Source organism: Mchenga conophoros, linkage group LG7 (genome assembly GCF_057382185.1).
Source record: "Mchenga conophoros isolate Kocher_MC1m ecotype Shallow Benthic linkage group LG7, M_conophoros_male_GT1.1, whole genome shotgun sequence".
NCBI lineage: Eukaryota > Metazoa > Chordata > Actinopteri > Cichliformes > Cichlidae > Mchenga > Mchenga conophoros.
Window position 1 is genome coordinate 12467960 of NC_140532.1, and position 26919 is coordinate 12494878.

The 26919-nt window shown below is 40.3% G+C and overlaps 3 protein-coding genes across 7 annotated transcripts in view; 2 read left to right on the top strand and 1 right to left on the bottom strand.

Annotated features, from left to right (window-relative positions):
• The first annotated feature begins 71 nt into the window (after nt 1-71).
• On the top strand, nt 72-3929 carry LOC146569674 (pro-cathepsin H-like). The gene is made up of 12 exons (XM_085282132.1): nt 72-976; nt 1163-1194; nt 1354-1459; nt 1547-1617; nt 1699-1803; nt 2179-2265; nt 2358-2413; nt 2502-2583; nt 2693-2761; nt 2844-2950; nt 3374-3499; nt 3587-3929. The coding sequence occupies exons 1-12, from the start codon at nt 913-915 to the stop codon at nt 3654-3656; spliced, it is 975 nt and encodes a 324-aa protein (XP_085138258.1). The 5' UTR covers nt 72-912; the 3' UTR covers nt 3657-3929.
• A 2312-nt stretch (nt 3930-6241) lies between these two features.
• On the top strand, nt 6242-15213 carry blm (BLM RecQ like helicase). Of its 2 annotated transcripts, XM_085282125.1 has the most exons (22): nt 6242-6636; nt 6868-6928; nt 7019-7598; nt 7690-7825; nt 8266-8366; nt 8476-8590; nt 8681-9324; nt 9584-9760; nt 9842-9960; nt 10974-11087; nt 11208-11306; nt 11404-11552; nt 11698-11804; nt 12095-12255; nt 12405-12600; nt 12688-12878; nt 12963-13107; nt 13227-13426; nt 13695-13890; nt 13977-14099; nt 14478-14676; nt 14808-15213. In XM_085282125.1, exons 1-22 carry the CDS (start codon nt 6542-6544, stop codon nt 14983-14985), a joined length of 4086 nt encoding a protein of 1361 aa, XP_085138251.1. In that variant the 5' UTR covers nt 6242-6541; the 3' UTR covers nt 14986-15213. The 2 variants fall into 2 exon arrangements, with proteins under 2 accessions (XP_085138251.1, XP_085138250.1); XM_085282124.1 differs by having other exon boundaries at nt 6868-7598.
• Nucleotides 15214-15254: 41 nt separating this feature from the next.
• The window catches only part of frmd5a (FERM domain containing 5a), a 70390-nt gene continuing 58725 nt past the window's right edge, over nt 15255-26919 (bottom strand). For 2 of the 4 annotated variants that reach the window (XM_085282129.1, XM_085282128.1), the window contains exons 12-14: nt 25910-25978; nt 25625-25731; nt 15255-20576 (exon numbers count right to left, since the gene is read on the bottom strand). In XM_085282129.1, the coding sequence (XP_085138255.1) occupies nt 19990-20576; nt 25625-25731; nt 25910-25978 (763 nt within the window). In that variant the 3' untranslated portion in view covers nt 15255-19989. The remainder of the gene's footprint in view (nt 20577-25624; nt 25732-25909; nt 25979-26919) is intronic. The other 2 variants (XM_085282131.1, XM_085282130.1) reach the window with 2 other exon arrangements.

Here is a 26919-nt window from a genome sequence, read left to right on the forward strand (position 1 = left end):
AATACAGTCTGAAAGTTCTTAGCTTTATAAGCAGCTCTCTGTCCTAGGAAGCAACTGTGCTCAGCGGCCTACCGTGATCCGGCAAAATCCGGAATTAATATGAAAAAAAATATTTATGATCATAATTAGAATTTTCACAAATGCACAAACTAAACATGACATAAATTGTTTTCTGATTCAATAAATATTAAAATCCAAGTTGCAATCACATCATAACTTTCATGAAACCTGGGACCAGCTTAATACCTGGTCTACTTAGATTTTATTGATTTCCTTATTTCATTTACTAACATCACAAAAGACTTGGTAATAACGCAGGTCTGACTCTAGCAGTGAACTTGATGGCATATGTTTATCTTGTTTATTTATTTAAAAATGATTGCTTCAAGTCATACAAACCATATTATTTCACCAAAATATGCCCTTGTAGCGACATTCTTAAATGTAGACACATTAAAAAATATTCAAACACAGATTAAAAAGGAGGACGCTATTAAACATGTTTTATAGCATGCTCATGCTATAAACTGGGGCTAAAATATTACTAACAGATTATATACGTTTATTTTCCTGCTGCTTTATACATTTAGTACATAATTTCCATTTCTTTAATGCCACAATGTCACTTTAGCCACAGTTGAGACGCCGCTTATTTTATGTTTATTTTAACCATTTTGTACGAAGGCAGTTGTTGTGCATTGTGATGATTATTTATTGCAGTGCTCTCCATTTTTTAATAACTATAGCTTAAAGCAAAACGCAGTCCGTGAACCATCAAACATTTACCCGTGGATCGCAGAACTATAGCCACATAGTTGTAACAGCAGCTGTTCACCTCGTGACTCGCCTCATCTGTTTCACTTCACTTTCACACTCCTGCTGCAAATACTGGCACTTGGAACAGTCGACACAATGTTCGTTTTTCTTGTGCTCTTTGCGGCCTCTGTAACGTCAGCTTTTCGCCTGTCTGATCAAGGTAAGTCGCTTCTTTTGTTTGGTAAAGTCCGCTTTACATTCTTATTCCTTTAGTGCTTTTTTGCTTTGACATTTGCGCTACACCAGCTTTCGCTTTCATATTTACGGCCACGGCGTCTGTTCTATTGTTTCATGTTCTTTATCGGACACTTTTTAACATTTTTTTTTTAACATGGATTATTTACAGACGAGTTTCACTTCAAGTCATGGATGGCACAGGTAGGTTATAGCGCCGTGACATAAGCAAAAGATTGCGCTCAGTATGTTGTTATGAGGAAGTTGTCTGGTGAGAAAATCATAGTAACAACGTGGCTCAAGTGGGTACTGCATCAAACTTAAAAATAAATGTCTAAATCAACACCCTTCCTCCATGTACAGTACAACAAAGGGTACAACTTGAAGGAGTACTACCAAAGACTGCAGATATTCACAGAGAACAAGAAGAGGATTGACAAACACAATGAAGGAAACCACTCGTTCACAAGTAAGACCTCTTTGTGTTTGCATTAACGTTTTGTTTCACGTGGCTCATCCTAAAGTGCTTTCACCTGCATTTCCTCTCTTCCTGCAGTGGCACTGAACCAGTTTTCAGACATGACATTCAGTGAATTTCGAAAGTCCTTCCTCATGTCTGAGCCTCAGGTAATGATGCTCATACAAGAAGCATTTTGCAATGATGATTAAGCTGTTGTTGGGGTTTTTTTGACAAGTTGATTTTTGCAGAACTGCTCTGCCACCAAAGGGAACTACTTCAGCAGCAATGGGCCGCTACCAGACTCCATCGACTGGAGAAAGAAAGGGAATTATGTGACCCCAGTGAAGAATCAGGTGAGTCTGAACCTCAGACATCCACATGCATGGTTGCTCAGTCAGACAGTAGATTAAAAAAAAACATTATAGTAATAGTAAAAGGAAAAAGGAAAGCCTTTAAGGGGATGCAGTTTCCCCACAATGCAGTGAAAAATGTTACTGTTGCATGTCGATAACAGGTTAACTAAACTTACTTGCTGAGTGGCATTGCAAAAACTGTTTGCCCTTAAATAGTTTATCCAGTGTTCCTCCAAACAAAACATGTCAACAGGTCTGCTGTAAGAAAAAGGCCCAGTGTTAAGTTGAGTTTTTTTAGTATTTCTTTCAGTGCATAAAATCTTTCCTAAAATCTTTGTGTGTGTGTGTGTGTGTGTGTGTGTGTTTACGGCAAAGGGAGGCTGTGGTAGTTGCTGGACGTTTTCCACCACTGGCTGTTTGGAGTCTGTAACTGCCATCAACAAGGGGAAGCTTGTACCGCTGGTGACTCGTTTTTTATTAGCTGATTACGTATCAAAAATTGCACTTCATGACAAAGCATAATGACTAACTTTACTGCCTATTGCATTAACTAGTCAGAACAACAGCTGGTAGACTGCGCTCAAGATTTCAACAACCATGGATGCAATGGGCGAGTCAAACATTTCCTACCTTCCCCTTTAAAAGAAAATTACGTGTAATTGCTCACTCGTTTAATAACATATTAATTTGTCTTTCAGTGGTCTTCCCAGTCAAGCATTTGAATACATCATGTACAACAAGGGACTGATGACCGAGCAGGACTATCCATACACGGCTTTTGTAACTATCAACTAAAAAAAAGAAACATTAAACAAAAGAGACTTTTCAGTTACAAACAGTTGTGTTTAATGGCTTAATTTATTTTAACTGTGTCTTTTTGTCATTTTAGGAGGGTAAGTGTGTGTACAAACCAGAAAGGGCAGCTGCTTTTGTGAATAGTGTGGTGAACATAACAGCAGTGAGTATCCATCAGGGATTTTCATCAAGGAAAAGTCTTTAGTGAAGCGAGTGAATGATGACGTTTTTCTGCCGTCTGTCAGTACAATGAGATGGAGTTGGTGGACGCTGTCGGGACACACAATCCTGTCAGCTTTGCTTTTGAGGTGACCTCTGACTTTATGAGTTACCACCAGGGTGTGTACACCAGGTAAGAAGATGTCATAATTTCAATTTTGTCTTTTTTTCACATTTATTAAAACATACTAAGTGTTTATATGATCACTATATTTGCTATAACCAAATGTAAGCAGATTCCTGCATGTTTGCTCCCATCATTTTTCCCCTGCAGTGTCCATGAAATGAATGGGGCAGACCTTTACTTGAACCTACTGATCAAGTCTATTATTCTTTTGATGCTCACATAAACACACATGGTCAAAACCTGTTTTTCATTTGGACAGCAAGTTTACCACAACCACTGCTGCTAAAATAAGAACTGAGAAAAGAGGGTTTAGAGTATTTCATTCAGTTTAAAATGTCAGTAAAGCTGTTACTTTCAGACATTTGAGAGGTTTAGTTCCTCTTTCTGAATAAAAGATATAGAGTCAGAAGAAACATGTTCTGCTTTCAGCACTGAATGCCACAACACCACTGACAAAGTGAACCATGCAGTTCTGGCTGTCGGCTATGGACAAGAAAATGGTACTCCTCACTGGATAGTAAAGAACTCATGGGGATCGAGTTGGGGCATGAACGGGTAATTTTTCTAATCAGTCACATGTAGAAAAATTTCCCTAAATATTATGAACCAAAGAAACAGAGTAACAGTTTTGTCCTCTCACAGGTATTTCCTCATTGAACGTGGGAAGAACATGTGTGGACTTGCTGCCTGCGCATCATTCCCAGTGGTGTGATTATTACATGTTTGCACATTACAAAAGGGCCGACGATGAAGCCAGTTCCTTTTTATATTGTTTGTATAGAGTTTGTTTTAAAATCAGCTGCCTGTGCATCTACAGATGTGTTGTTTTTCCAAAAAAGGGAAGAAGTCTTAACCCCCATTCAAGCACTATGACAGAAAGATCCAGGTCACTACACTATGAAATAAATGTAACTGAAATTATCACTTCATTGAAAATCATTCAAACTGTTCTGATAAAATTTGCAAATAAACTCTATTAAATATGTCGAGTTGTTATTCACAATGCACTGCAGTAAAAAGTCACAGAAAACAAAGAGACACAAATGTTACACCCCTCTGTGACAATTTTATTGTAAATATTTAAAAAAAAATCGGAGATTCTATCCATTGGTTTAATTAGACCATTGTGACAGGAATGTTGCAGGGTATGAAGGGCATTATCAGCAGTGTTGGGTAAGTTACTTTAAAATAGTAACTTAGTTACATTACTAGTTACTTCTCTCAAAAGTAACTCAGTTACTTCAAGTTACTCGTTACTTTCAAAGTAACTAGTTACTAGGGAAAGTAACTTCGGTTTTACTCAGAATTCTCTTGTTAATGTGTTTCTTCCATAACTTTGCCAGTCTTCTAGCTTGCTTACTTGCCACAAGTGCACTGTGCCACCTACCAATAGAAAGGAAAAGATAATGTGCATATTCCCACGAGAGAAATTCCACGCCTGGACCGTCATTGACTGCTGCCATGATTCTAGCCTACGTCACAGAGTCATGTGCGCCTTTTACATCCAACACAAAAACTGCAGTCGTGGTGCTTTCGATTGTACTCAGAACTCAGAAATTCTGCCTTCTGAATAGGAAGATGTAGGTAACACCAGACTGCAGATGAGCTGCATACAGGGCTGGACTGGGACAGAAAATTGGCCCGGAGAATTTGACTAGAGACCGGCCCACCATTATAGGAAAAATCATAAAGCCTTTGAATGAAAATAAACACTGTTGTGACAGTGATGTACACTGTTTCGATGGTATATATGCATCAATCTATCAATCGTTTGTTGAAAGATTCAGATAATTATTTTTTAAAAGCTAGACATTTTAAATGAGAATAAGAAAGTATTTCCTTGTGCCCCCCTTTCCCTGTTAATGCCCTACCTGCCCCCTGGCAACACTTTGCTAGACCCGCCCCTGCACAGTTACCAGCTGTCAGCTACCTAAAAAAGGATCCTGGTGTTATTTGTCTCTCAGAAACAGTTCATAACTTCCCTTCAACTCATTCATGTCACCTAAAAGGTAAACCTGTTTCTCCATCACCTGTTCAGCTCTGATGATCCAGTAAGGACATCTCCTGGTTTCATCTTCATGTTTCCCTCTCACCACATATCCAAACCGTATCATGACCAGCAGGTTTACAGCTGTGGCTCCAGCAAACATCAGCTGATACTAGAAATTAATATTAAATAAATTCTAACAACAGCTGATCAAGCTTAAAAGTGCTGCTGTTGTTTAGCGCGACATCGGCTGGTTTCCTCTTTCGGCACAAAGTGGGCGATAAACAAACAAGAGAGACGATCAGCTGATCATTGATCAGTTTTCATGATTGAAGTAGAAACGGGAGAGGGAGGGGGGAGAATGAGAGAAGAAGAGGCAGCTGTGCAGCAAAGACAGAATAACTCCAGCTTTGTGCCTTTTTCATTGTAGCTGAATTACGGGACAAACTGTTCCTTTTCACCTCAATAAGAAACGCGTAATATTTTCTCTGAATACCAGACAGGACGGTTGGCAACTCTAATAACTTATGAACAAAATAAAGTTCAACATCATTAACTTCATAGCACCACCCAGCTGTATAGAAACTCCGTCATGCTAGCTAGCACGCAGTACGGAAAAAGTCAGAATAACGAAAATAAACTCCACCTAAACTTGGTTCATATCTGACCCAGATAGACTGCAGGTCATAACTTCTTACCTGAAGTTCAGTTCACACTTGGACCGGCGGCCGCCTCGGGTCTCTTTTCCTTCTGCGTCCCTTTTCCTTCATCCACCTGCTGGCCTCCACCACTTGCTAATGTTACTGAATCTGTGGAAGCTCCGCGATAGCCACCACACGAAGTAACGAGTAACGACCCTATCTAAATCCCAGTAACGACTAACGCGTTCCTGATTTTGGCATAATAACTAGTTACCGTGCTCGTTACCACAATAATAACGTAGTTACTGTAACGCGTTACTTAATAACGCGTTAGTCCCAACACTGATTATCAGTGCTGCAAACAACGTTTACCCGGTAGCTTGATTTTGTTGGGTTAGGGTTTCTGATTTTTTTTTGTTTTTTTAATGCAACTGGGCAGCAGAGGTCGCTATTAGGTAGGTCTTCGGTCTACTATAGCCAGTGGTGGGATGATAATTTGTATTCATAAAATCATTGCGTTTTATGTAACACGATCGTAGACGGTATTAGATCAGCTCAAAGTTACATTTTAGGCTGCTTTTGCATTATAAACAAGTATAAAATGTGCGTGTGAAACCGGCCCAATGTGTTTCGTGCACGCGGAAGACTACATTCCCCATGATACTCACGCCAAATCAGCCTCGGCCAATAAGAAGTCCGTTTGTTGAATGGGCGCAAAAATCTGTTGTCTGGGTTTACAGGTACACATTGAGAGAGTTAATCTCCGGTCAAAACAAAGGGAAAAATATTTAACTGTAATGAACGTTACTGAGCTTTACTCCAACGAGGGGTACGAGTGAAGAGCGACTCTCCGGGAGACAGGTCGCACGTCGTGTCTAGCGTAATGCTAAACAAACTGCTCGCTGCTACTTCATGAATTGAGCTCTTATTGCTAGCCAGCTAACACGTTAGTGCTGCCTCTTAAAAACAATGTCCAGTCTACCACAAAATAACTTGAAGGAACAGCTAGCGAGGCACAGCAATGCTGCTCAAAGCAAGCAGTCTGTTGCTAAACCTAAACCGGGGTAAGTATGGCCAAAAAACTGCTAGCTAACTGTAAGCTTTGCTAACAGCAAAAGGATGGATACGTTTTGTTATTTACTGTACACTCTGTTTAGGGTGACAGTGCTGGGCATGCGATATGGTTTCGAATTGCGACACTTTCACCTCAAAGTCTGTAAGACTGTCTGTTAGACTAGCTGTCTTAACAGTCATATTGTTTTTATAATTCAGCTCCTTTTGTGTGTAATTTTCAGGGCTTTTTCTTTCAAAAAGAAGTCCTCATCAGGTACGACCAAGGTGGAAGTCCCTACCAAGGTAATCAGCTCAAATGTTTTGGCAAACAGGAATGTCAATGTCCACAAGAGCAGTTTGGTGACTCCATCTCCTTTGACATTTTCAAACAAGCTTGAGAGACCTCAAAAATCCAAAATCAACAACTACTCTGTAAGTTCAAAATGCAAGTCGGATACCATCAGCCCAGCAGATATTGCCTCTCCTGCATCCCAAACACCTTCAGTGGTCTCTGATATTAAGTCGGCACCAGCTCCAGCTAAATCTGACAGCCTATCTTGTAGCAGTAATTCATTCAATTTCACAGCTCTGGATGTGTCACGTAGTTTTCCTGTGGACAACTGGGATGATTTAGATGACTTTGAAACACCAGCCAAGGGAAAAAACAACTCATTCAGTTCAGAAGTATCAGAGAAAAGTGGCAAACTAAACTATGATTCCTTATTTAAAACATCCAAATTAACTAGCAAGAGTGGTAAGCAAACCTGCATGGAAACAGATGAGCCAGAGGAAAATGTCAACACCGCTGCAGTTTCACCAGGACCCAGTTTAAACCAGGAACCAGCAGACTGGTCAGATGAGGAGGAACTTGCCATTAAGATGAACAGAAAACATCCTGCACATCTAAAGCATATCTTGAGTGACAGTGAAGAAGATAATAATGCTGAGCTGGAACCTTTTACAGGAAGCACAGGTAACTGGGTGTTTATTTTAGGTATACACTGGTCAACAGATTACATTTAAAAACAAAAAAACGCTATGTGCTACCATGTGTTACTCTATAGGTAACAAGAAAATATGGATTGACCCAAAGACAATAGAGATAGATGACAACTCTGAGCCTGAAGATGACCTTGATTGCATTCCACCTTCACCCATCCCTGATGAGATCATTTACGCAGGCTCAGCACTGGAGACAAGGTCAGAATTTAGACTTGTCTGCATATTTTACCAATCATACTTGTGTTTGTAGCAGCCAAAATGCTCGAATGTTCTCTTTCATCCTGTAAAAAGTTGTTACTGCCAGCAATCGCTTCTCTGTAGTGATAATAGTTAGATTGATGGGGAAAGTTTTAAATATAGACAGTATATAAGACAGCCTTGGCTTCAGAGATGGTGCCAGTGAGCAAAAGGCGTAAACTTGAATTTCTTTAATGGCCAGCAAGTTTGGTTCCTCTGAACTTCCTATCTGTGGGGGAAAAGATCTGTGGGTTTCTCATCTTTGACCTTAATAAATACTTAGCTGATGAACTTAATCACTCTTTCAGGTCATATTTATTATAACAAGAAAGTCATTTTAAAAATTACGGTTGTTCTAAGAGTTAGAAACGTATCACATGACTTTCTTTATTTTCAAACAGAGCTGAATCAGCTGATGCTCAAATTGGAGACAATGCTGTGAAATCAAAGAGCCCCGTCGCACTGCATGAACCATCCGAGCTCTGCTTAAAAGACAAAACAAGTGAGTGTTGTACCTTTAAAAAAAAAAAAAAAAAAAAAATCCTATACTTCATTTTATTCAAAAGTATGTTTTGTTGTTTTTTTTCTTCCATGTATTGAATTCTTTTCAGATGAAAAACTTTTTGCTATCATGGAGTCCATTTGTGCTCTGGTTGACTCCATCCCTGAACATGAATTAATTGCTTTGTCCTGTGGAGATGAACTTTTACTGAAGAGGGCCCAGAGGTGTGTTAGCTTTGTGTGTAGTTTTGGTATTATTCATGGTGTTTTAATTAAATGTCTTTATGACCATAATCACCTGCTTTTATCCTGCAGGAAGAGAATTCTTGCAACTGGCGGTGACTGTTTGTTTAGGATGCAGCAGCCAGACAGCACAGTGATTTCTGAACCCAGCTTCAAAGAAACATCTTTTTCTAGCAACGGTGTTTCATCCAACTGCTCTGTGCCTGTGGACTCCAAGAAGCCTCCTCAGCATAGAAGATCTTCAGTCATCTCTGTGGACTATGACTCTGATCACTCTGACAGTGTTATTGATATAAAGCCCTTGGATAATAAGGACAGCAGGGCAATAGGTGTTGAAACTGACAGTATCTGTGACTCTCCATCAGCACACAGGTTCACAAAGCCATCTTTTAATATATCTGAGAAATCAAGCATTGATCTTGATGGCTCAGACCTCTTCTTCTCACCCAAGGACTCAGAGAGTGGTGCGCAGAAGAAATCGAACAACACCCCAACGTTTGTAGCTGCTGAAGATGAAGAAATGGATGACTTCTATAATGACGACTTTGATATAGATGACTTTAATGACTCTGATATCCCAGATTACTTTGACGAACCACAAACTTCATCAGCTGTGACTACAGCAGTGAAAGAGGGGGGGCCGAGCAAGTCCTCATGGGAAAAGAAACCAACAACACCTACTTCTGCTCCAAAGCCGTCAACAATTTGTTCTCCAGGCAAGTCATTTTGTACTCACTGAATCTGTTTTTGAGGCATCTGAGAACAGCCTATTGTGTCCCTCTGGTCCACAAATCTCATACAGTTCTAGATTGTTACACATTCCATGTGTACTGATTTCATTCTCCTGAAATGCAAAACTCCATATGAATTATATATTTAACAGAAAACGTATGTTTTTAAAGGTGGTCTGTCATACCTGATAAACACAGGATTTGATTTTTAAGGAACTTGTCTTTTTTGTGTCTCTATTTGCAGAACCCACCTTCAAAAACCCAGCTCATGATCGCTTCAGAGGCTTTAACTTCCCTCATTCACAAGAGATGATGAAGATCTTTCACAAGCGTTTTGGACTTCATCAGTTCAGGTTTAATCAACTAGAAGCGATTAATGCTGCACTGCTGGGTGAAGATGCGTTTGTTTTAATGCCCACAGGTTTGTAAAAGCATGCTTACAGTAGCAGTGCAGCGTTTGCTGTGAAGATGTCCAGGTATCTTAAACTGTTGTATTTTTTAGGTGGAGGGAAAAGTTTGTGCTATCAGCTGCCTGCGTGTGTCTCGCTGGGGGTCACTGTGGTGGTTTCTCCACTCAAATCACTCATCGTAGACCAAGTTCAGAAACTCACCACTCTGGATGTAAGTATGCTTGTTTCCACTCGTATATTTGATCAGAGAAAAGTGTGAAGTGCTTATGCGTGTACTTGGAAAATGTATTTAATAAGTTAATTTAATAGGTTTAAAAAGTATTTTCATTTTAACAGTTTTTCAAAACTATGGGTCAGTTCATATCTTAACTTTTGGCAGTCAGATTTGGTTCATTTCACCAGTTGGCCCCTGTCTGCCACTTGATTACTTGATAATGATTGGATTATAACATGCATCTCAATATAAGGCCCAGGGGCCAGAACTTGTCAGGCAAAGACTCCAGTTTGGCCCAAAGGAAGGTCTTGGAAAGTGTGAAGGAGGGCATCATTTTTGCACTGTTAACTGTGTTTTTTGGTTTTTGTTTTTTAAATAAGTTTTGTTTTTCCTGTTGATAAACACCTCCCCTATGGCCATTCAATTAGAAAAAAGTAATTGGGTAACGTATAAACAATTAAATAACAACAGAAAAAATCCTGTCTACAATTGAAACAAATGTTTTTTTCAAAATAAGTAATTATTTTGAAAAAACAGACATCCCGGTGCATACGTTTTCTGCTTTATGGTTAAATCACAGCCTGAGAAATGAAGTGCCACAGCCTTTTCTAAAATTTTACACATTTATTTCTCACAAGTTAAGTCCAAAGAGTTGAGCTGACAAATGTCTTTAATTTACTACAGCAGCATTTCTTTGTCATGTAGAGACTGCATTTGATTTGCTTATATTAAGATATCGGAGGGATTAACTGTGTAGTTAAACTTCCTTAGACTGACCAAAAGTTTTGCTTGTCCAGCCCACTTGCATTAATGTTTTCACTAACAGCTCCTCACTACATGGGAAATGGAACTGCGAGTCAATATTGTGAATAGTAATTTCAGTCTTGGTTTAGGAAGTTTTTTATACTTCTGCTGTTTTGTTTTTTTTGTTTTTTTTGTGTTGTTGTTGTGGTTTGTTTTGTGTTTTTGGTTTTTAATTTTTGTTTTTATTGTATTGCTTTACATTTCAGATTCCAGCAACAAGTCTATCTGGTGATAAAAGTGATAGTGAAGCATCGAGGATTTATATGCAGCTTTCAAGGAAAGATCCCATTATTAAACTGCTCTATGCCACACCTGAAAAGGTGAGCTTTTTGTGACTTGTAAACTAATTTTGAAAGATTTAATTGCATAATTAAACATGTCTGTAACTATAAATTCTGTAATGCTTAAAACTGACTTATTCCTCACTCCCCCCCCAAAAGGTGAGTGCGAGTAACAGGTTAATCTCCGCACTGCAGAACTTGTACGAGCGAGGCCTTCTGGCTCGGTTTGTCATAGATGAAGCCCATTGTGTCAGTCAGGTATGCTCCTTTGCTTTCATGCACACCCAATCCTGCTGTATGCTTTTATTTTTAGCAGCAGCCATTTTGAATCATTCCATCATTTTAAATCTTTCAGTGGGGCCACGATTTCCGCCCAGACTACAAGAAGCTGCATGAACTGCGTCAGAAGTTCCCTAATGTGGCAATGATGGCTCTGACAGCCACAGCTACTCCCCGAGTGCAGAAAGACATCCTCAACCAGCTGAACATGAGTCGACCCCAAGTGTATGTCTTCACTTTCAGCCTCTGGCTTAGATTTAAAACGTGTGTGTGTGTGTGTGCGTGCGTGCGTGCGTGTGTGTTTTTCTTCTTCTTGCTGGATCAAAAAGCAAAACAGTAACTGAACATTTTTCTTCTAATGTGTTTTCAGGTTTACGATGAGCTTCAACAGAACAAACCTGAAGTACTCAGTGCTGCCCAAGAAACCCAAAAAGGTGGATGAGGACTGCACCAGCTGGATCAAGAAGCACTACCCACGTAAATAATTCAGTACTTTCTCTGATCCCGGTGCATGCTATTTTCAGAACACTGTCATAACTGCTGTGTTAAATTTTTAACTGTATATGAACACTTTAAGCCCTCACATGTCTGGAACAGTAGGTGGGAAATCAAAACAGTTTGCAGACAACAAGCCAAGTGGATTACTGTGTAGAATTTTATTATATCAAGTTGTTGGATGTTATTTTGGATAGAAATGAAATCCCTAAGTTCTTTTAAATCTGTGTTTTGTCGGGGGTTATATGCATCTGTCTGTTGTTCTGATGCAGGTGACTCTGGCATCGTGTACTGCCTGTCTCGTAATGACTGTGATGCCATGGCCGAGAGTCTTCAGAGAGCAGGGTTATCAGCCCTGTCGTATCACGCAGGACTCAGTGACAGTGACCGAGAGTATGTGCAGACCAAATGGATCAATCAGGATGGTTGCCAGGTCAGCTCAAAACTCAAATTATAGATATTATGAACATAACCAGCAGTCTGGGTACCGGCCACAAAGACGAGATCACTAGATGGTTGCGTAATTTAAATCATGGTTTCGAGTCATGCTTGAAATCCTCTTTTTTCATTTGCTGCCAACAGGTCATCTGTGCCACCATAGCCTTTGGCATGGGCATTGACAAGCCTGATGTGCGCTATGTGATCCACGCTAGTCTGCCTAAATCAATGGAAGGATACTACCAGGAGTCGGGGAGAGCTGGCAGGGATGGAGAGATCTCTCACTGCATTCTCTTTTACTCCTACACCGACGTCCAGCGCATCAAGAGGATTATCAGCAGTAAGTGATAGAAAATCAAACCGTCCAGGCCAGTTCAGCTCCTAACATGTTTACACAGTGTCTTTTTGGCTTCTTGCATTATCGCAGTGGACAGAGAAGGTGACAGACACACCAAGGCAACTCACTACAACAACCTACACAGCATGGTGCACTTCTGTGAGAACGTGATGGAGTGCAGAAGAATTCAGCTGCTTGCTTACTTCGGAGAGCTGAAGTTCAACAGAAACTTTTGTAAGGACCATCCAGACGTCAGCTGCGACAACTGTACCAAACCCAACGTAGGAATCATTTCTTCTATGTTGATGATGTATGTAACCTACCGCCAGCTGTTTGTAATTGGCCATCAATGTTCCTAAAAACAGCAATACAAGATGCGAAACGTGACTGAAGACGTGAAAAAGATCGTGAGGTTTGTCCAGGAGAACTGTGAGAAAGTCGGAGCAAGGTTTGGCAAGACTGCTAACCAAAACAGACTGACCCTCAACATGCTTGTGGATATCTTCATAGGTACAGTACATACACAAGCAAGCAGTAAAAATGCATTTGGCAGCTAGACAAGTTGATATTCCCAGTACAGTTGTTTGAATTATGTGTGGTTAAAAACTGTAAATGTTCTTTTATGTCAGGCTCTAAAGCTGCCAAGGTACAGACAGGAATGTTTGGCATTGGAGCAGCCTACTCCAGACACAATGCTGACCGTCTTTTTAAAAAGCTGGTTCTGGATAACGTCCTGGTTGAAGACCTCTACATCACCAATGGTGGGCAAGCTGTGTCTTATATCTCCGCTGGAACAAAAGCAATGAATGTGCTGTCTGGACACATGCAGGTAAGAGGTCGCACATCAGCGTTTAAGGCCTTTACAGACCTGACAGGCATGATGAAATCAATTATCAATTGTTTTTCTTGGTGCTTTTTAATTTGCTTGCAGTGTGTATTAGAAATTCATATGCTAAAACATAGGAATTTGTGTCATTTTTACTTTAAAGCCCTTTGTACACCAATCGTTTTAAGTGTCATGAAGAGAGGTAGAGTAGGAAAATGCAATGAAGTGCTGCCAGTCAATGAAAACACTACTGGCTCTCATCATTTCCCAGGTGGAGTTTTATGAGACTGAGAGCGCGTCCACCATCAGGAAACATAAAGCTGCCACGGCGAAGAACGTCTCCCGGAGAGAGGCAATGGTGCAGGAGTGTCTTAAGGAGCTGTTGGATCTCTGCAAGCAGCTGGGGAAAGCATTTGGCCTTCATTATTACAACATTTTCTCCACTGCCACATTGAAAAAGATAGCTGGTAATTAAACTTCTCAGACACAGAACTTTTTATTTAATTTCAAAAGCAAACATTTTATAACTTAACACACTTTTTGTCACATTCAGAAAAGCTTTCTTCTGACCCTGAAGTCCTCCTGCAAATTGATGGTGTAACAGAAGATAAACTGGACAAGTATGGAGCTGAAGTCATTCAGGTCCTACAGAAATATTCTGAGTGGCAGCTACCTGGTAAGAGATCCTACTGAAGTTTTGCACATTGTAACTTTTTGAATCACATGATGGTGTGCTAACAGGCAGGTGGGCAGCATGTTCACCTGAGTTTGTGAATAAGATAACTTGAAAATGAGGCAGCATAGGAGCTTCCAGTTATATCAAATTGTATCTACTTAAAATCTCAGACCAGTTTAAATTTGTGACCTCAATGTCAGAGGTCAAGGTTTCTTAAAATCTTGTGAATGTGATCAAGACATCTAAGATTTTGGCATGTCTATGAGGAGGCTGACCACTAGCACTAGTGGTTGCCTGTAGTTTTTTTTTTTTTGTTTTTTTAATTTAACACAATTTGTGTGAATTTAAAAATAAAGTTAAATGTCTTCTGTGTATCAGAGGAGCAGGCTGACAGTGGAGGCGACGGGTGGATAGACACGGCACGAGGTCGCACTCGTGGAAATGATGAGGATGACACTGAATCCTCCACCTACTTCCGTAATAAGTCTGCACAGGGACAGAAGAGAAAGAAGGCTCCGTTCTTCAAGTATTCCAAGAAGAAAAAAGGATGTGGCAACACAAGCTCCAGTTCTAAAGGGTCTGTAGAGTGTTGTCTCACATTTCATCATCCAGTTGGGGATCATATTTGCCAATAGGCGTCCCTTGTAACTGAACTATTTTTCTTTTTTGCTTTCTTTTGTCTTGCTGTGGTGATTTTTGTGGATTTAGCCGTGGCTACAGCAGCAATAAATCCTGGTCGTCCTCCAGCTCCAGGGGTGGAGGTCGAGGGTCCAGGAGCTCAGCAGGTGATGCATCAGCAGCCAGGAGACCAGGATTATTGGCAGCCCCGATGCCTCAAAGCAGCCAGCGTCCGTTCTTAAAGCCAGTATTTTCACACTTGAGCTAGGACTCCTTCATCCCGTATCTGACTTTGTAGACTAGTAAGCTAATTTTCTAATCCACCAAGCTGCTGCTTCATATTGGACCAGCTAAAACTGCATTTTCTGTACAGTTATCGCATGTTTATATTGTTGTACATTTTTACTTTCTGTGGATGGAATCCTTCCCTGCACTTTTGTGCTTATCTTATTTCATAATAAAAATAAATTAAAATTTTATTCATGAGTATCGATGTAACTTGTTTTGTTTTTACACAAAACCACACGAGCAGCTGCATCCGTTTTTAACATTTATTTCAAGTTTGAAGTGTCTTATTTAATGGCACCAGTTACAAGGGACTATTGGAGAGAAACAATATTTTATACTGACTTGTACAGAAGGTTACCTACAGTACAAACATTGGTTTTGGAATGGATCAGACTGAACAAGAACTGGATTTGGCACATGGAGATATATATATATATATGTATATATACTTTTATATTTAACATAATTAAACAGCAATCTGCGATCTGAGGATAGAATGAGGCAGACTAGAGAACACGCCACCAGACATGGATATGCATATACACTCATTGACGTGTATGCACAGTTGTGTGAAGGTCTGTACTGGGAGCGAGCAAAGGGCAAAAAGCAGAGCAAGCTGTCTTGGGTTAGTTTCATTAAACCCTTAGTGCGAAAAGCACCATTCACATTAATGTGACAGGGGCTCTGGCCAGGGAGGAAATCAAGCCAATTAAGAACAAACCACCTAATTGTGGTCAGGTAAGTTGGTTTAAGTGATTGCAACAGAAATCTTAAATTCTGATTATTTTTTTAAATTTATTTTTTTTAGCTGTTTTAGCTAATAATGACTCAGATATGTAGACAACATAACACGTCACAGTAAAGTGCAGTCCAGTAGAATGAAAAAAAAGCAACCTCAGGCATGAAACTTAAGATCTTTTTGTTACAGCCTTCATAACAATCGATCAAAAGTTTACAGAAATCTGGTGGTTGGCTGTCATATGAAATTGCATTTTAAATCCATGCAGCTTATGTTACTGGGTTAATTCTCATCACGTGTATTTTACTTTTACTAAAATTCATGTTTCATCTTCCACTGCAACCACATATTTTTTTCAAAAAGTACAAACAAGCCAATTTTCCTTATGAACCATAAATGACAGATATAGCTTCTGTCATCTCCCATGAAGTAAAGTAACTGCAGAAAATGGAAACGTGGCACCACAACTGCAATGTAATGTCAGGTTAGTCACAGGAAACAAGCTTGCAAAGAGTTTTGCCTGCCTGTTGAACACTAGAGTCTAAGACAGAGCTGAAAAGTGTTTTTCCCCTCTTGGTTTGGGAGATTTAAGGATGGAGAAGTCTGTAGCCGAAAGAGATGTCGCGCCTCTCTGTCTCCATTCCTTCATCTTTGCCACTTTGGTAAACTGCAGAGTGAGGATCCAGGCACAGGGAGTAATGTTTTGCTTAACAGTGAAACAACAGAAAACAGCAGAACAAACATCCACACAAGAGGTCTCTAAGGAAAATGCCATTTTAGAAACTGTGATTACTGATTGCAAAGGTAACTGAGCGTCTAAGCATTCGAGTCCAAGCATCGTTGTTTGAGTGAGCACAACAGCAAATTGGGCGAATAAATTTGGCTCATCAAACATTAGTCATCATTAGATCTTAGTATACATGTTTTTCATACTTTTTGCTCTTACAGCTGTTTATTGCTTCATGAATAATGCTGCCTTTTTCTTTTTCTTTTTTTTTTAAATTGTTGCATGTTCAGAGAGACCGCTTAAGCTACATAATGCTGAGAGATGTAAAAGGAACACTTTTAAAAAAAGATGTCTACAACAATGCAGCCTGGCTGGACTAAAGGGTCATACTGACCTCAGTGAAAAAGTAATAAATATGAAGTATGAAAGTACACAAAAAAAGTCAACCCACCCGCCCCGCTCCACCCCCTGGTAGGAAAAAATGTGCTTTTTTTTCTTTTCTTCACTTAAATAAGCTCCTACATCAACAGCGTTCTTGCTAGTGTTGCTGTATTGATTCCATGTTTCCTTTTAGCATTGTGCTGAGAAATGTCAGTGCTGTTACCTCCACCAGAGATAACTATGGCCTGTGAAAGACAATTAGCCAAAGGAGTGGATCCAGCCACAATGCCAGTGTGCAAGCTACTCTGTCTGCAGTCAGGCCATAGCAGAGGACTTATATGCTCAGATTACACAGGAGCAAACAAATCAAGTAGCACCATCAAGCCTTTAGTGGAGCAGCTGCAGGAGGGTGTGTGTAAAAAAACCAAAAAAGAAAACAAAGAAGAAAAGAAAACATTAACCCTGTACAGCCGTTGATCAGCCTTCAATTTCGAATTTACATGGTAACTAATCCTTCAGAACTTCTCTACATCTCTTTCTCGTCACCCCTCTCACTTCTCCTCCTTCTCTGCTTTAGTCTGTCCAAGCCTCCACTCCATCACCATGAATCTTGCTTCCACTCCTACATAATGACACACTAACACATACACCTGCATTTGGTGCAGGAGGTACAACCCCCCCGATTTTAACCAGAATCCAGCAGCCGCGACAGTTATTGCTCCCTTGAGCTGTGAGACGGAAGAGCCTCAAGCCTGACCAAGACATCAAGGAGCAGATGTTATCTGATATAAAACTCCAGATAAAGAAAAGATTCCTGTATGCAGTCTGTCTCCACCAAAGTCGAGATTTCTGGTTTCACATTAGTTAATTCTAGATTAATTTATTGTTTCAGTGCGATTTTCCTTAATCTGACCAACAGATACTGTATTTATAAATGCAGAGAAAAGATAATTATTGCATTAATAGTAGCTAATTTTATGCAATATTCATTTTATCAAAACAGCCTCCTAGTTTTTTTTAAATGTTAAATTTTTAAGAATGTCAAATTACTTTGTGTTTGTTTTTTTAAGAGGACCTTTTATATCCTTAAGAGTAGCTTTGCATGAAAAACAGCTTAAAATAATTATTATTTACCTCATTCTGTGCTTTAGTGCAGCCCTTCAGCTTATCTTCTGTCTGAAATGAGCTATTTCAGCTCCCCCACTCCATCAGGTGAGTGGTGGTTATGTGCGCACACAACCAGCACTGTGTGCCTAAACATGACCATATTAGGGACATCCGCTCTTACTGACATCATGCAGGTCCAAGGGTCCAAAAAAACCCCCAAAACAAAACAAAACAAAACAAAACAAAACAAAACAAAAAAAATCAAACTGTCAGCAGCCTGAAGTCTGAGCTTCTGTCTCACATGGATTATTTGCACATTTGTATACTCAACTATCTTAAACATGAGAATCCAGCATATTTAAATATCAAAAAACAGGTCCCCTTTAACGTAGATCCAGTCAGTCAGGCTCCGTCACTTCTCCAAATTCTTCAAGTAAAATAAGATATGATAAAGTTATGAAAGTCGGACATATGTTTTTGAATTATTTAGTATTGGTGGTACAATGACATTCCAGATTTAATTCAATCTAAACGGTCATTAAAGTTGCACACACTCTGCTGGTGGAGTGATGGGAGGCATGATTAGTGTTGAGTGGATCTGGATAAAAGCCCTGTTTGTTTGTTTTTTGTTGTTGTTTTTTTGTTGTTGTTTTTGTTGTTTTTTCTTTTTTCTTTTTCAGACCTCCTTCCATCTTTCCATAAATGCTTCTGACCTTACAGCGCTAAAAAAGGTATAATTTAATCTCAATAACAAAATAACATTTCAGTTCTGTTAAAATATACATGGAAAACGTGTCAATATATATTAGGAAACAAACTAATTTGTACAAAAAGTACAGTATTACTCTTATTCTAACAATAATAATAATATAGTCAGAGCAAGGTTGATATGAAACCAAAATAAATCAAGAATTCTTCATACAAAGAAATCATTGAAATTCATCGAATTTCAACGTGATGAAAAAAAAAAAAAAAAGCAAATCAAATTAAAATGAAGAAATAACAAAAGAACTGAACCAACGAGCACATTCAAAGTTCTTAATTATTAAAACCATGTCAGCATTGCACATCTACCTAGACTATCATCTACTGGTGCCAGTGAATCTTTGCTCATTGTGAGCGTTTTTCTAACCACGTCTGACACTACTGGGAAAATAACACTACAGGTATTGGTACTTATTTCACCGTATCCTTATAAAGTGTTAGAAAATAACCTTGCGAACCTTGTATACAAATGTATACTGAAGTCTAACTGTGTCTTAAGCTATCGATAATTTCTATATTCCCAAAAAAAACTCATTAACCACACTTTCTGTTTTCCATTCCACACGCCTTCACTATTATTCCCGTCAAACTGCTTTGTTTTTCTAATGAGGTTAATCTGCTGCCGACTTCTGATGGGGATGAATCGATATCAAGCGCTATTACACCACTTTGACTCATGTATGGTTCACAGCAGAAGGCCCTTTGACTCTGACGTGACTCACTTTCATCTTTTACTGACAAAATCAACTTCCTTGATCACCATTCACGACCCCTTCTCCTTCTGCTAATCGTGTTTAAAAGCAATAAATAAGAAACGAAGGCAACGTTCATCTGTTGCGACAAAAAAAACATCTTCTGTTCCGGTAAAAGGAACTGTTTAAAATCCTTTAGTTCTTTGCTTTTCTCTTTAATTTTTTTTCCTTTGTTTTATTTGAAAAAATAAAATACCTGAAATGGCTTAAAATTTAAAAAAAAATTGCAGAAAAAAGGTGTCCTGGCTTTTGTAGAAAAAAAAAAAGGAAAAAAAGAACAACGTAAGCGAAACGAGGAGGGGGTTGAGTGGGTGAGGGCAACTTAAAGTGGAGGAGGGGGAGAGAGATCCTGGCCCGGTGTTACCAGGAGTGGTCCAAGCTGTATGTCTGTCTGCAGGAGGAGGATGAGAGAAGCAGGGTTCATGGTTGGGACGAGGCTGCCCTCCATCACTCCGGAGTCCTAACCGTCTTGTCAGACCCCCGAACAGGTTTATGGACTCTACGACCTCACTCTCACTTGTTAATGAGCAACCCGCCCACCCAGCGGAGCTTGCAGGCAAACCACCGCCTGAGGGGACAAAAGTATTCGTAATGGAACTGCTCAAATTCGGGGGTCTGGCGGATATCAGTTAAAAATGCAATGTCAAGGTCTGACTCGGTGAGGATGATGAGGAGGAGGAGCAACACAAAGAGGAGTCCAATGGTCACAAGGAGCAAACGGAGGACACTTAAGACAAACTTATTCACCTGTTCCACCTCGCTGAGGGCTGAGTCCCCCCCTGCGCCCTCCTGTGCAGATCTACTGTCCGCACCAAAATCACCCCGTTCCCCATGCATAGGGGTGCTCGCTTCCGACTCCTTTTCCTCCTCAATGCTGCAGGGCGCTCCATTGATTTGGCGTGATACGGCTAGTTCCATGCTGTGCTCAGCCACCGGCGTGGGCAGGACGCTGTCAGAGGGGCTGTAGGCCTCGTCAGAGATGACTGCCATCCCCTCGCTGGTATCTGCGACCTGGCTCCGGGAGCGTGGTATAAAGGATTCCCCGTGGGACACTGAACGCACCGGTGTAGAGTGGGCACTGTCACGCAAGGACTCCAGACCTGCAGAGGAGTTCAAAGAGGAAATAAAACAAGGGAATCACATGAAGTAGGAAATATTACACACATTTTAGACATAAAGAACTTATATAAACTTGGCTATAAAGGGGCTTTATGATAGTGGCACAATCGTGAATAATTTTGAGACTATTTTATACAAATTTCCAAACCTGCCTGTCACTCCAAGTTTTGATTGGTCTTTTTAACTGAAATTAGTGGAAACCACAGCACAGAGACAAGACTCCCCAGAGTGATATCTGTTGGATGCTGCTGATGCTTGTAAATCCTATTTTAGTTTTATTAGGCAAGGCAAGGTAAATTTATTTGTATAGCACAATTCAACAACAAGGTGATTCAAAGTGCTTTACAGAGACATTAGAAACAAAAACAAATAAAAAGCATGATTTAAAATTGATTAAAACAAGCAAACAAACAAACTAACTAAACACACACATTTCACACCTGCTCGCGCGATCTGAACCCTTATCGTAAGGGGAGCTACCAGTCCTTCTGTGGACGAGCTACTTTCTATTTTAAATTCCCTGAATTTAAAATACTCTCTAGACCCAGTCTAGACCCAGTTGGGGAGCTACCCAGAGCTCTAAACCCACTTAACAAACAAACAAACAAACAAAACAGTATATAAAATCAAAACAGATAAAATCAGAAATAGATAAGATCAGTAGTTAAATGTAAGTTTTGAAATTTAAGCTTAAAAGTGTGGATTTGGTGCTTTATTCAAATGCAGCTGAGAATAGGTGAGTCTTCAACCTGGATTTAAATAAACTGAGTGTTTCAGCTGATCTGAGGCTTTCTGGGAGTTTGTTCCAGATATAAGGAGCATAAAAGCTGAATGCAGCTTCTCCGTGTCTGGTTCTGACTCTGGGAACTGATAAAAGACCGGATCCAGATGACCTGAGGGATCTGGAAGGTTCATACTGGGTCAGGAGGTCACTGATGTATTTTGGTCCTAAACCATTCAGAGCTTTATAGACCAGCATCAGAACTTTAAAGTCTATCCTCTGACGGACAGGCAGCCAGTATAAAGACCTCAGAGCTGGACTGATGTGGTCCACTTTTTTGGTCTTAGTGAGGACACGAGCAGCAGAGTTCTGAATGAGCTGTAGCTGTCTGACTGATTTTTTAGGTAGACCTGTAAAGATGCTGTTACAGTAATCAAGCCTACTAAAAATGAATGCATGGACTAGTTTTTCCAGGTCCTGTTGAGACATCAGATCTTTTATCCTTGAAATATTCTTGAGGTGATAGTAAGCCGATTTTGTTATTGTCTTAATGTGTTTTTCTAAGTTTAGGTCTGCATCCATCACTACACCCAAATTTCTCGCCTGGTTTGTGGTTTTTAGATGTATAGATTGAAGTTCTCTGGTGACCTGTAATCGTTTTTCTTTGGCGCCAAAGACTATTACTTCAGTTTTGTTTTTGTTTAGTTGGAGAAAATTGTGGCACAACCAGTCATTAATTTCCTCAATGCATTTACCAAGAGCCTGTACAGGGCCTCGGTCTCCTGGTGACATTGTGATATATATTTGTGTGTCATCTGCATAGCTATGATAGTTTATTTTGTTGTTCTTTATAATCTGTGCCAGTGGGAGCATGTAAATGTTAAACAGAGGGGGTCCCAAGATGGAACCTTGGGGAACTCCACATGTGATGCTTGTCTGCTCAGATGTGAAGTTACCTATTGATACAAAGTATTTTATTAGATCTGAGTGCTACATTTGACAATGTGACTCACTGCATTTTACTGAATGGTCTCCAACATTAGGTTGGCATCTCTGGTACAGTCAGTTTTAAGGTGGTTTTATTCTTATTTATAGGATAACTCTTTTAGTGTTGATATTGGCAAATCACAGTCATCCTTAATGAAAATGACCTGTGGAGTTCCTCAGGGATCTGTCCTCGGCCCTCTCCTGTTTTTTCTTTCTCCACATGTTATCCCTGGAATAGATCATCCATAGTTTTCACATCTAACTTCTTCCTCACATTTGTTTTAATTTAACTGTTTTTTGAATTATAATTTTCTTTATTCCTCACCGTTAACCTCATTGTGCTGTGAGTATTCCTACACCTAATATGTTAACTTTTAACTCCTCTTAAATGTTTTAATTACTTTTTCTTCACTTGTTCTTGTTGTTGTTCTTCTTCTTGCTCTTGTTACTATTAAAGTAAGCGGTCAGTTATACTTTCCATCTAATGAGGCACTCACACACACCCTTTACTGTAGTTCTGGTACTGTTGAAAGGTTTCTGTTTGACCAGCAGAGGTCTGTTACGACATGCAGACACACAGGCTCCACTTTGAGAGCTGAAATTTGATCACGCTTTCTCCACAGTCAAGCAGTTAATGTGAATCATTTTAGAGTGTCTGTATTGTCCCAGGGGGAGATGTGTTTTCAAAGTCTGTCTACACAAACTATAGAAATAACCATGGCCAACATATCATATGGATCCTCCTCTCCACCCAGTGTGCATTAACACAAATGAGCACTAATAAAGTTTGTTTGTTTTGCTCTTTGAAATTCCAATATTACCAACATTACTAACATACTCATTTTGAATCCAATCCAAATGTAATGTATATATCCTTCAACAACAAAGCAAACAACCCACACGGGCTCTTACACAAAGAGGGTTGGAGAGTGAAGGGTATCAACCCAACAGCAGGAGTGGTATCTTCTCATTTCGGTGACAAGGCCCAGGAGGACCACTGGCAGAGCAATACAAAATGAACTCAAAGCAGGCTCCTCATGCATGTTTCCAGACCAGAATCAGACTCTATGAGGGTGGCATGAGGTCCAGACCTTCTTTAGTGGCACCTGGTTGTTGCCTCCCCACTGCACCTGCTGTCTCTTTTATTTGCACCAAAGCAGAATTTAAAATGGTTTTTGTTTCCTAACTGGACAGACTGATATCCCCGAAGTTTAACTGACTTCGTGTTATACTGATCGACTATGGTTTTCTACTAATGATCGACTCCTAGTCCTACTGTGTGTTTACTATTTTCTTTCAACCCACCATTTCTGGGTCAAAATCACTAATCTGCTACACATTTCCCACAGTTGAGTTTTTTCTATTCTTATTTTGATTTCATTTCAATTCTACTCACATTGAGGTTCAACTCTGATTTTGAAATTTGGTTCTTATCTGTGTAAGTTTTTCTGTTATTCTAGTGATATTTTTCTTTTTTTGTGAAATCATTTTATTAGCAGTAGCAGAGCTGCTACTTGACTAAAAACACTATCATCCCATAGTGCTACAAGCAACTATTGAACAGAGGTTCAAAGACGAGCCAGATATACAGTACTGCAGCTGAACTGGTCATAGTACAGTACAAGAGAGGCACAGTATAGATGTCAGTGAAGACGAGCTGCTGAGATCTTTGCTGACGTAATCACATTCCCCACAGTGTCAAAGCAGCAACATTACACCTTTACTATAAAGAGAAGGGATTAAAAATCAGCTTTTGATGAGGAAGCACAACACGAAAAGGACCTTTTAAAAACTGTAAGAAAGTAGGGCAGATTATGCCCGGCACCTAAGCCTCTGCGGACATGAAACTTAAGTCAAGTGAAAAGAAAGCAGCATAAAGGCTGTGTGAATGTCAGCGGCTATCTTTACTCAGAGTAGATCTGCCTCAGCTTATCCTGTGTTCTGCTTACAGCAGCGAGCCAGTGAGTAGAAAATGTGTTTGCCATTTGTATCTGCCATATTTAGAGCTCTAAATTTTGAACACTCTAGCATAATAAAACTTTTACAGAAACCACACACACCACATTATCGTGCTGTACTCTTGAAATATGACAACAGCGACTTAAATTTGCCTGTCCAATAAGCTGGAAGCGCAGAAGACCACAGGACTTGTATCACTTTCACCTCGCTCAGGAGGCAGAGACTAATTTAGAATAGAGAACCGGCCAGTCCATGTAAAGCACACTCCTGGCTGGTTCTGTGGTGAGTTTACCTGGAGGATTGCTGGGCTGAACGGAAGGTAGCGAAGCGCCAGAAAGAGGGGTAATCTTGTCAGACCCCTGCAGCCCAGTCAGGGCAGGGTAGAGGGGCAGGACGCCCAGGGCCTTCCCCAGCAGTCGAGGCCCCAGGCTCAGCACGCGAACTTTCACATCCCGGTAGCAATGATTGATCATACGCAGGTGGACATTCACCCGTGTGGTGATGCGGATCAGACACTTCACCATGGCTGCAGCGTGCGCGTGCTTATCCTGTCCTTATGGTCCCTTTCCAGAGTCCAGGCCACAGGGTGTGTTTGTGTTAGGCCGAAGGGTTCTGCTTTAGTTGCGGAGGTGAAAGAGTGGGTTCCTACACCAGTACTACAATCACTAGCATTGGCCTGGCCTGGTTTGGCCCCACCCAACCCAGTGACATAAATGGAGTAAAAGACCCAGGTTATTTTCAGCTGGCGTATTAATACCGCTGCAAGTCACCCAGTCAGCACACACACTGGTGGGTGGGTGAGGAGGGGTGCGGGGAGCTTTCTTCAACCCACAGCAAAAAACCCTCTAAGACGGTACACCTGCTTCTGACCTCTGAGTCCACTGAGTGGTGGTATGTACTTAAAAGCCAGGCAGGCAGACCAGGTCTAACCCTAACCCACAAAAGGGGTGTACACCTGCTGTGTCCATCTCAGATAACAGAAACACTCAAGCCACCTGTTCAGGGCCAGCAGGCCTGCAGGTGGGCTGAATAAGTGACTTTAGTTGCCACAGTGTTGGCACAACATGCGGTCAAACATACACACATCTCCAAAATGCTGCACTGAAGTGAGGCACGCTGACGGACGCACACACCTGCAGCACGTCCCACCAGCATGGACTGCTCCAAACAGCTCTAGTTACATCATGTGCTTGTGTGTACAAGCATTTTTTTTTTTTTTATAATTTCTCAAGAAGAGGAGGATCTCACCCATAAGATCGAGATTAGATCTTCATATTGACGATTTCAAATTTTGCGTGTCAGTTATTCAAGTGAACAGCCCCTGGCACTTGGTACGGTAATAGTGAGGAACTCAGTTCTTACCCTCCATGATAGATATGTGCACAGCCCTCCGACGCGTGCGCGGTACGCTGCTGAGCCGCGGCCCGTGGGTGATGGATGGACAACTTCTGCTAGGCACGAGGCCAGCCCTGCAGAGACAAACACAGACAGGAATGCGTAAACATCTGAGCTGTGAGTGAAGGTACTGTGGCCAGTAGGCGCTGCTGATATAAAGACATCTACAGTAGCTTGGTTCCTAAGAAAATGGAGGAAATTAAAGAAAATTGTGATCAAACATTCTGACCTCTCCTGAGTTCATAACTCTACCTGTGTATTTCTGGAGGTTCGCGTTTGATTTTGGCACTCTGCTCCATCACCTCTTTTGCCACTCGCCCACTGTTATAAAGCACAGAGACGATGCTCAGGATGAGTTCCACATACACGCACGCTCACACGCACAAAACCATTCACCCACCACGGTCTCACCCAATGCTATGAAAGCTATAACTGCAGTGGATGAGTATAGTAGATGAGCATCATGATTGATTTTGTCCTGGTGAATTCAGCAGTTTGTAACTGAATTACACCCAGTAAGACAAATGCACACACAGACTTCTTGGCAAAAAATATAAAAACAATGATCATGGTTTGCCCTTTAAAAGTGAACTCCACATTTAACTGACTCGAGTGTTTTCGCCATCTTGTCACTGAGAAACTGAGGTCAATCTAAAAGTAGCCATGCTTTTAAGCATACACACTCCTTTGTTTTCTAAATGGGATTATAATTTACAAAATGAACATGATGTTGTATTAACCAAGACTTAAAACTGGTGATTAAGACAATAAATGCATTATGAAAATTTTTATAAAAAGGTCATAAATTAAGAAGCAGGCTTTTCTCTAAACTCAATACTTTTTGTTGTTTTTTTTGCAACTAGAGGAGTGTCATGCTTTCTGGTCATGAGAAAAAAATTGAAATGCCATTTTAAAGGCACTTCCTCATTGGCTTTCTTTTGCAGACCCAGAAGTTCTCTATGACTGCTTTGTCACATTCCTTCAGCTGTATTTATGCAGACAGGTTTAAGTTTATTTTCTTAGAGTTTAAGATTTTCTACTATGGCCAAAATGCTTCCTTATCGCTGGTGTAAGGAGCTTTACTAATAACTTTTCAAAAGAAGATTTAAACAGAACAATGTTTGCAAAAAGAGACAAATTTTAAATGTAATTTTTCATTACAAACTAAAGAGTCAGAAATCTTAAAATCGATATCTGAAAACCAGTATAAACAAAAATACAAGAATTATAATTAGATTAATGTAGACAGGAGTAATAAACTA

What these genes read in the sequence shown, in the direction of transcription:
- LOC146569674 (XM_085282132.1), top strand. Translation starts at nt 913, where the DNA reads ATGTTCGTTTTTCTTGTGCTCTTTGCGGCCTCTGTAACGTCAGCTTTT. An exon ending in AGGAAACCACTCGTTCACAA is followed by an intron (nt 1,460 to 1,546) that starts GTAAGACCTCTT and finishes CTCTTCCTGCAG; the next exon opens with TGGCACTGAACCAGTTTTCA. An exon ending in TCCTCATGTCTGAGCCTCAG is followed by an intron (nt 1,618 to 1,698) that starts GTAATGATGCTC and finishes TGATTTTTGCAG; the next exon opens with AACTGCTCTGCCACCAAAGG.
- blm (XM_085282124.1), top strand. Translation starts at nt 6,542, where the DNA reads ATGTCCAGTCTACCACAAAATAACTTGAAGGAACAGCTAGCGAGGCAC. An exon ending in ACCTTTTACAGGAAGCACAG is followed by an intron (nt 7,599 to 7,689) that starts GTAACTGGGTGT and finishes GTTACTCTATAG; the next exon opens with GTAACAAGAAAATATGGATT. An exon ending in TCTATGCCACACCTGAAAAG is followed by an intron (nt 11,088 to 11,207) that starts GTGAGCTTTTTG and finishes CCCCCCCAAAAG; the next exon opens with GTGAGTGCGAGTAACAGGTT.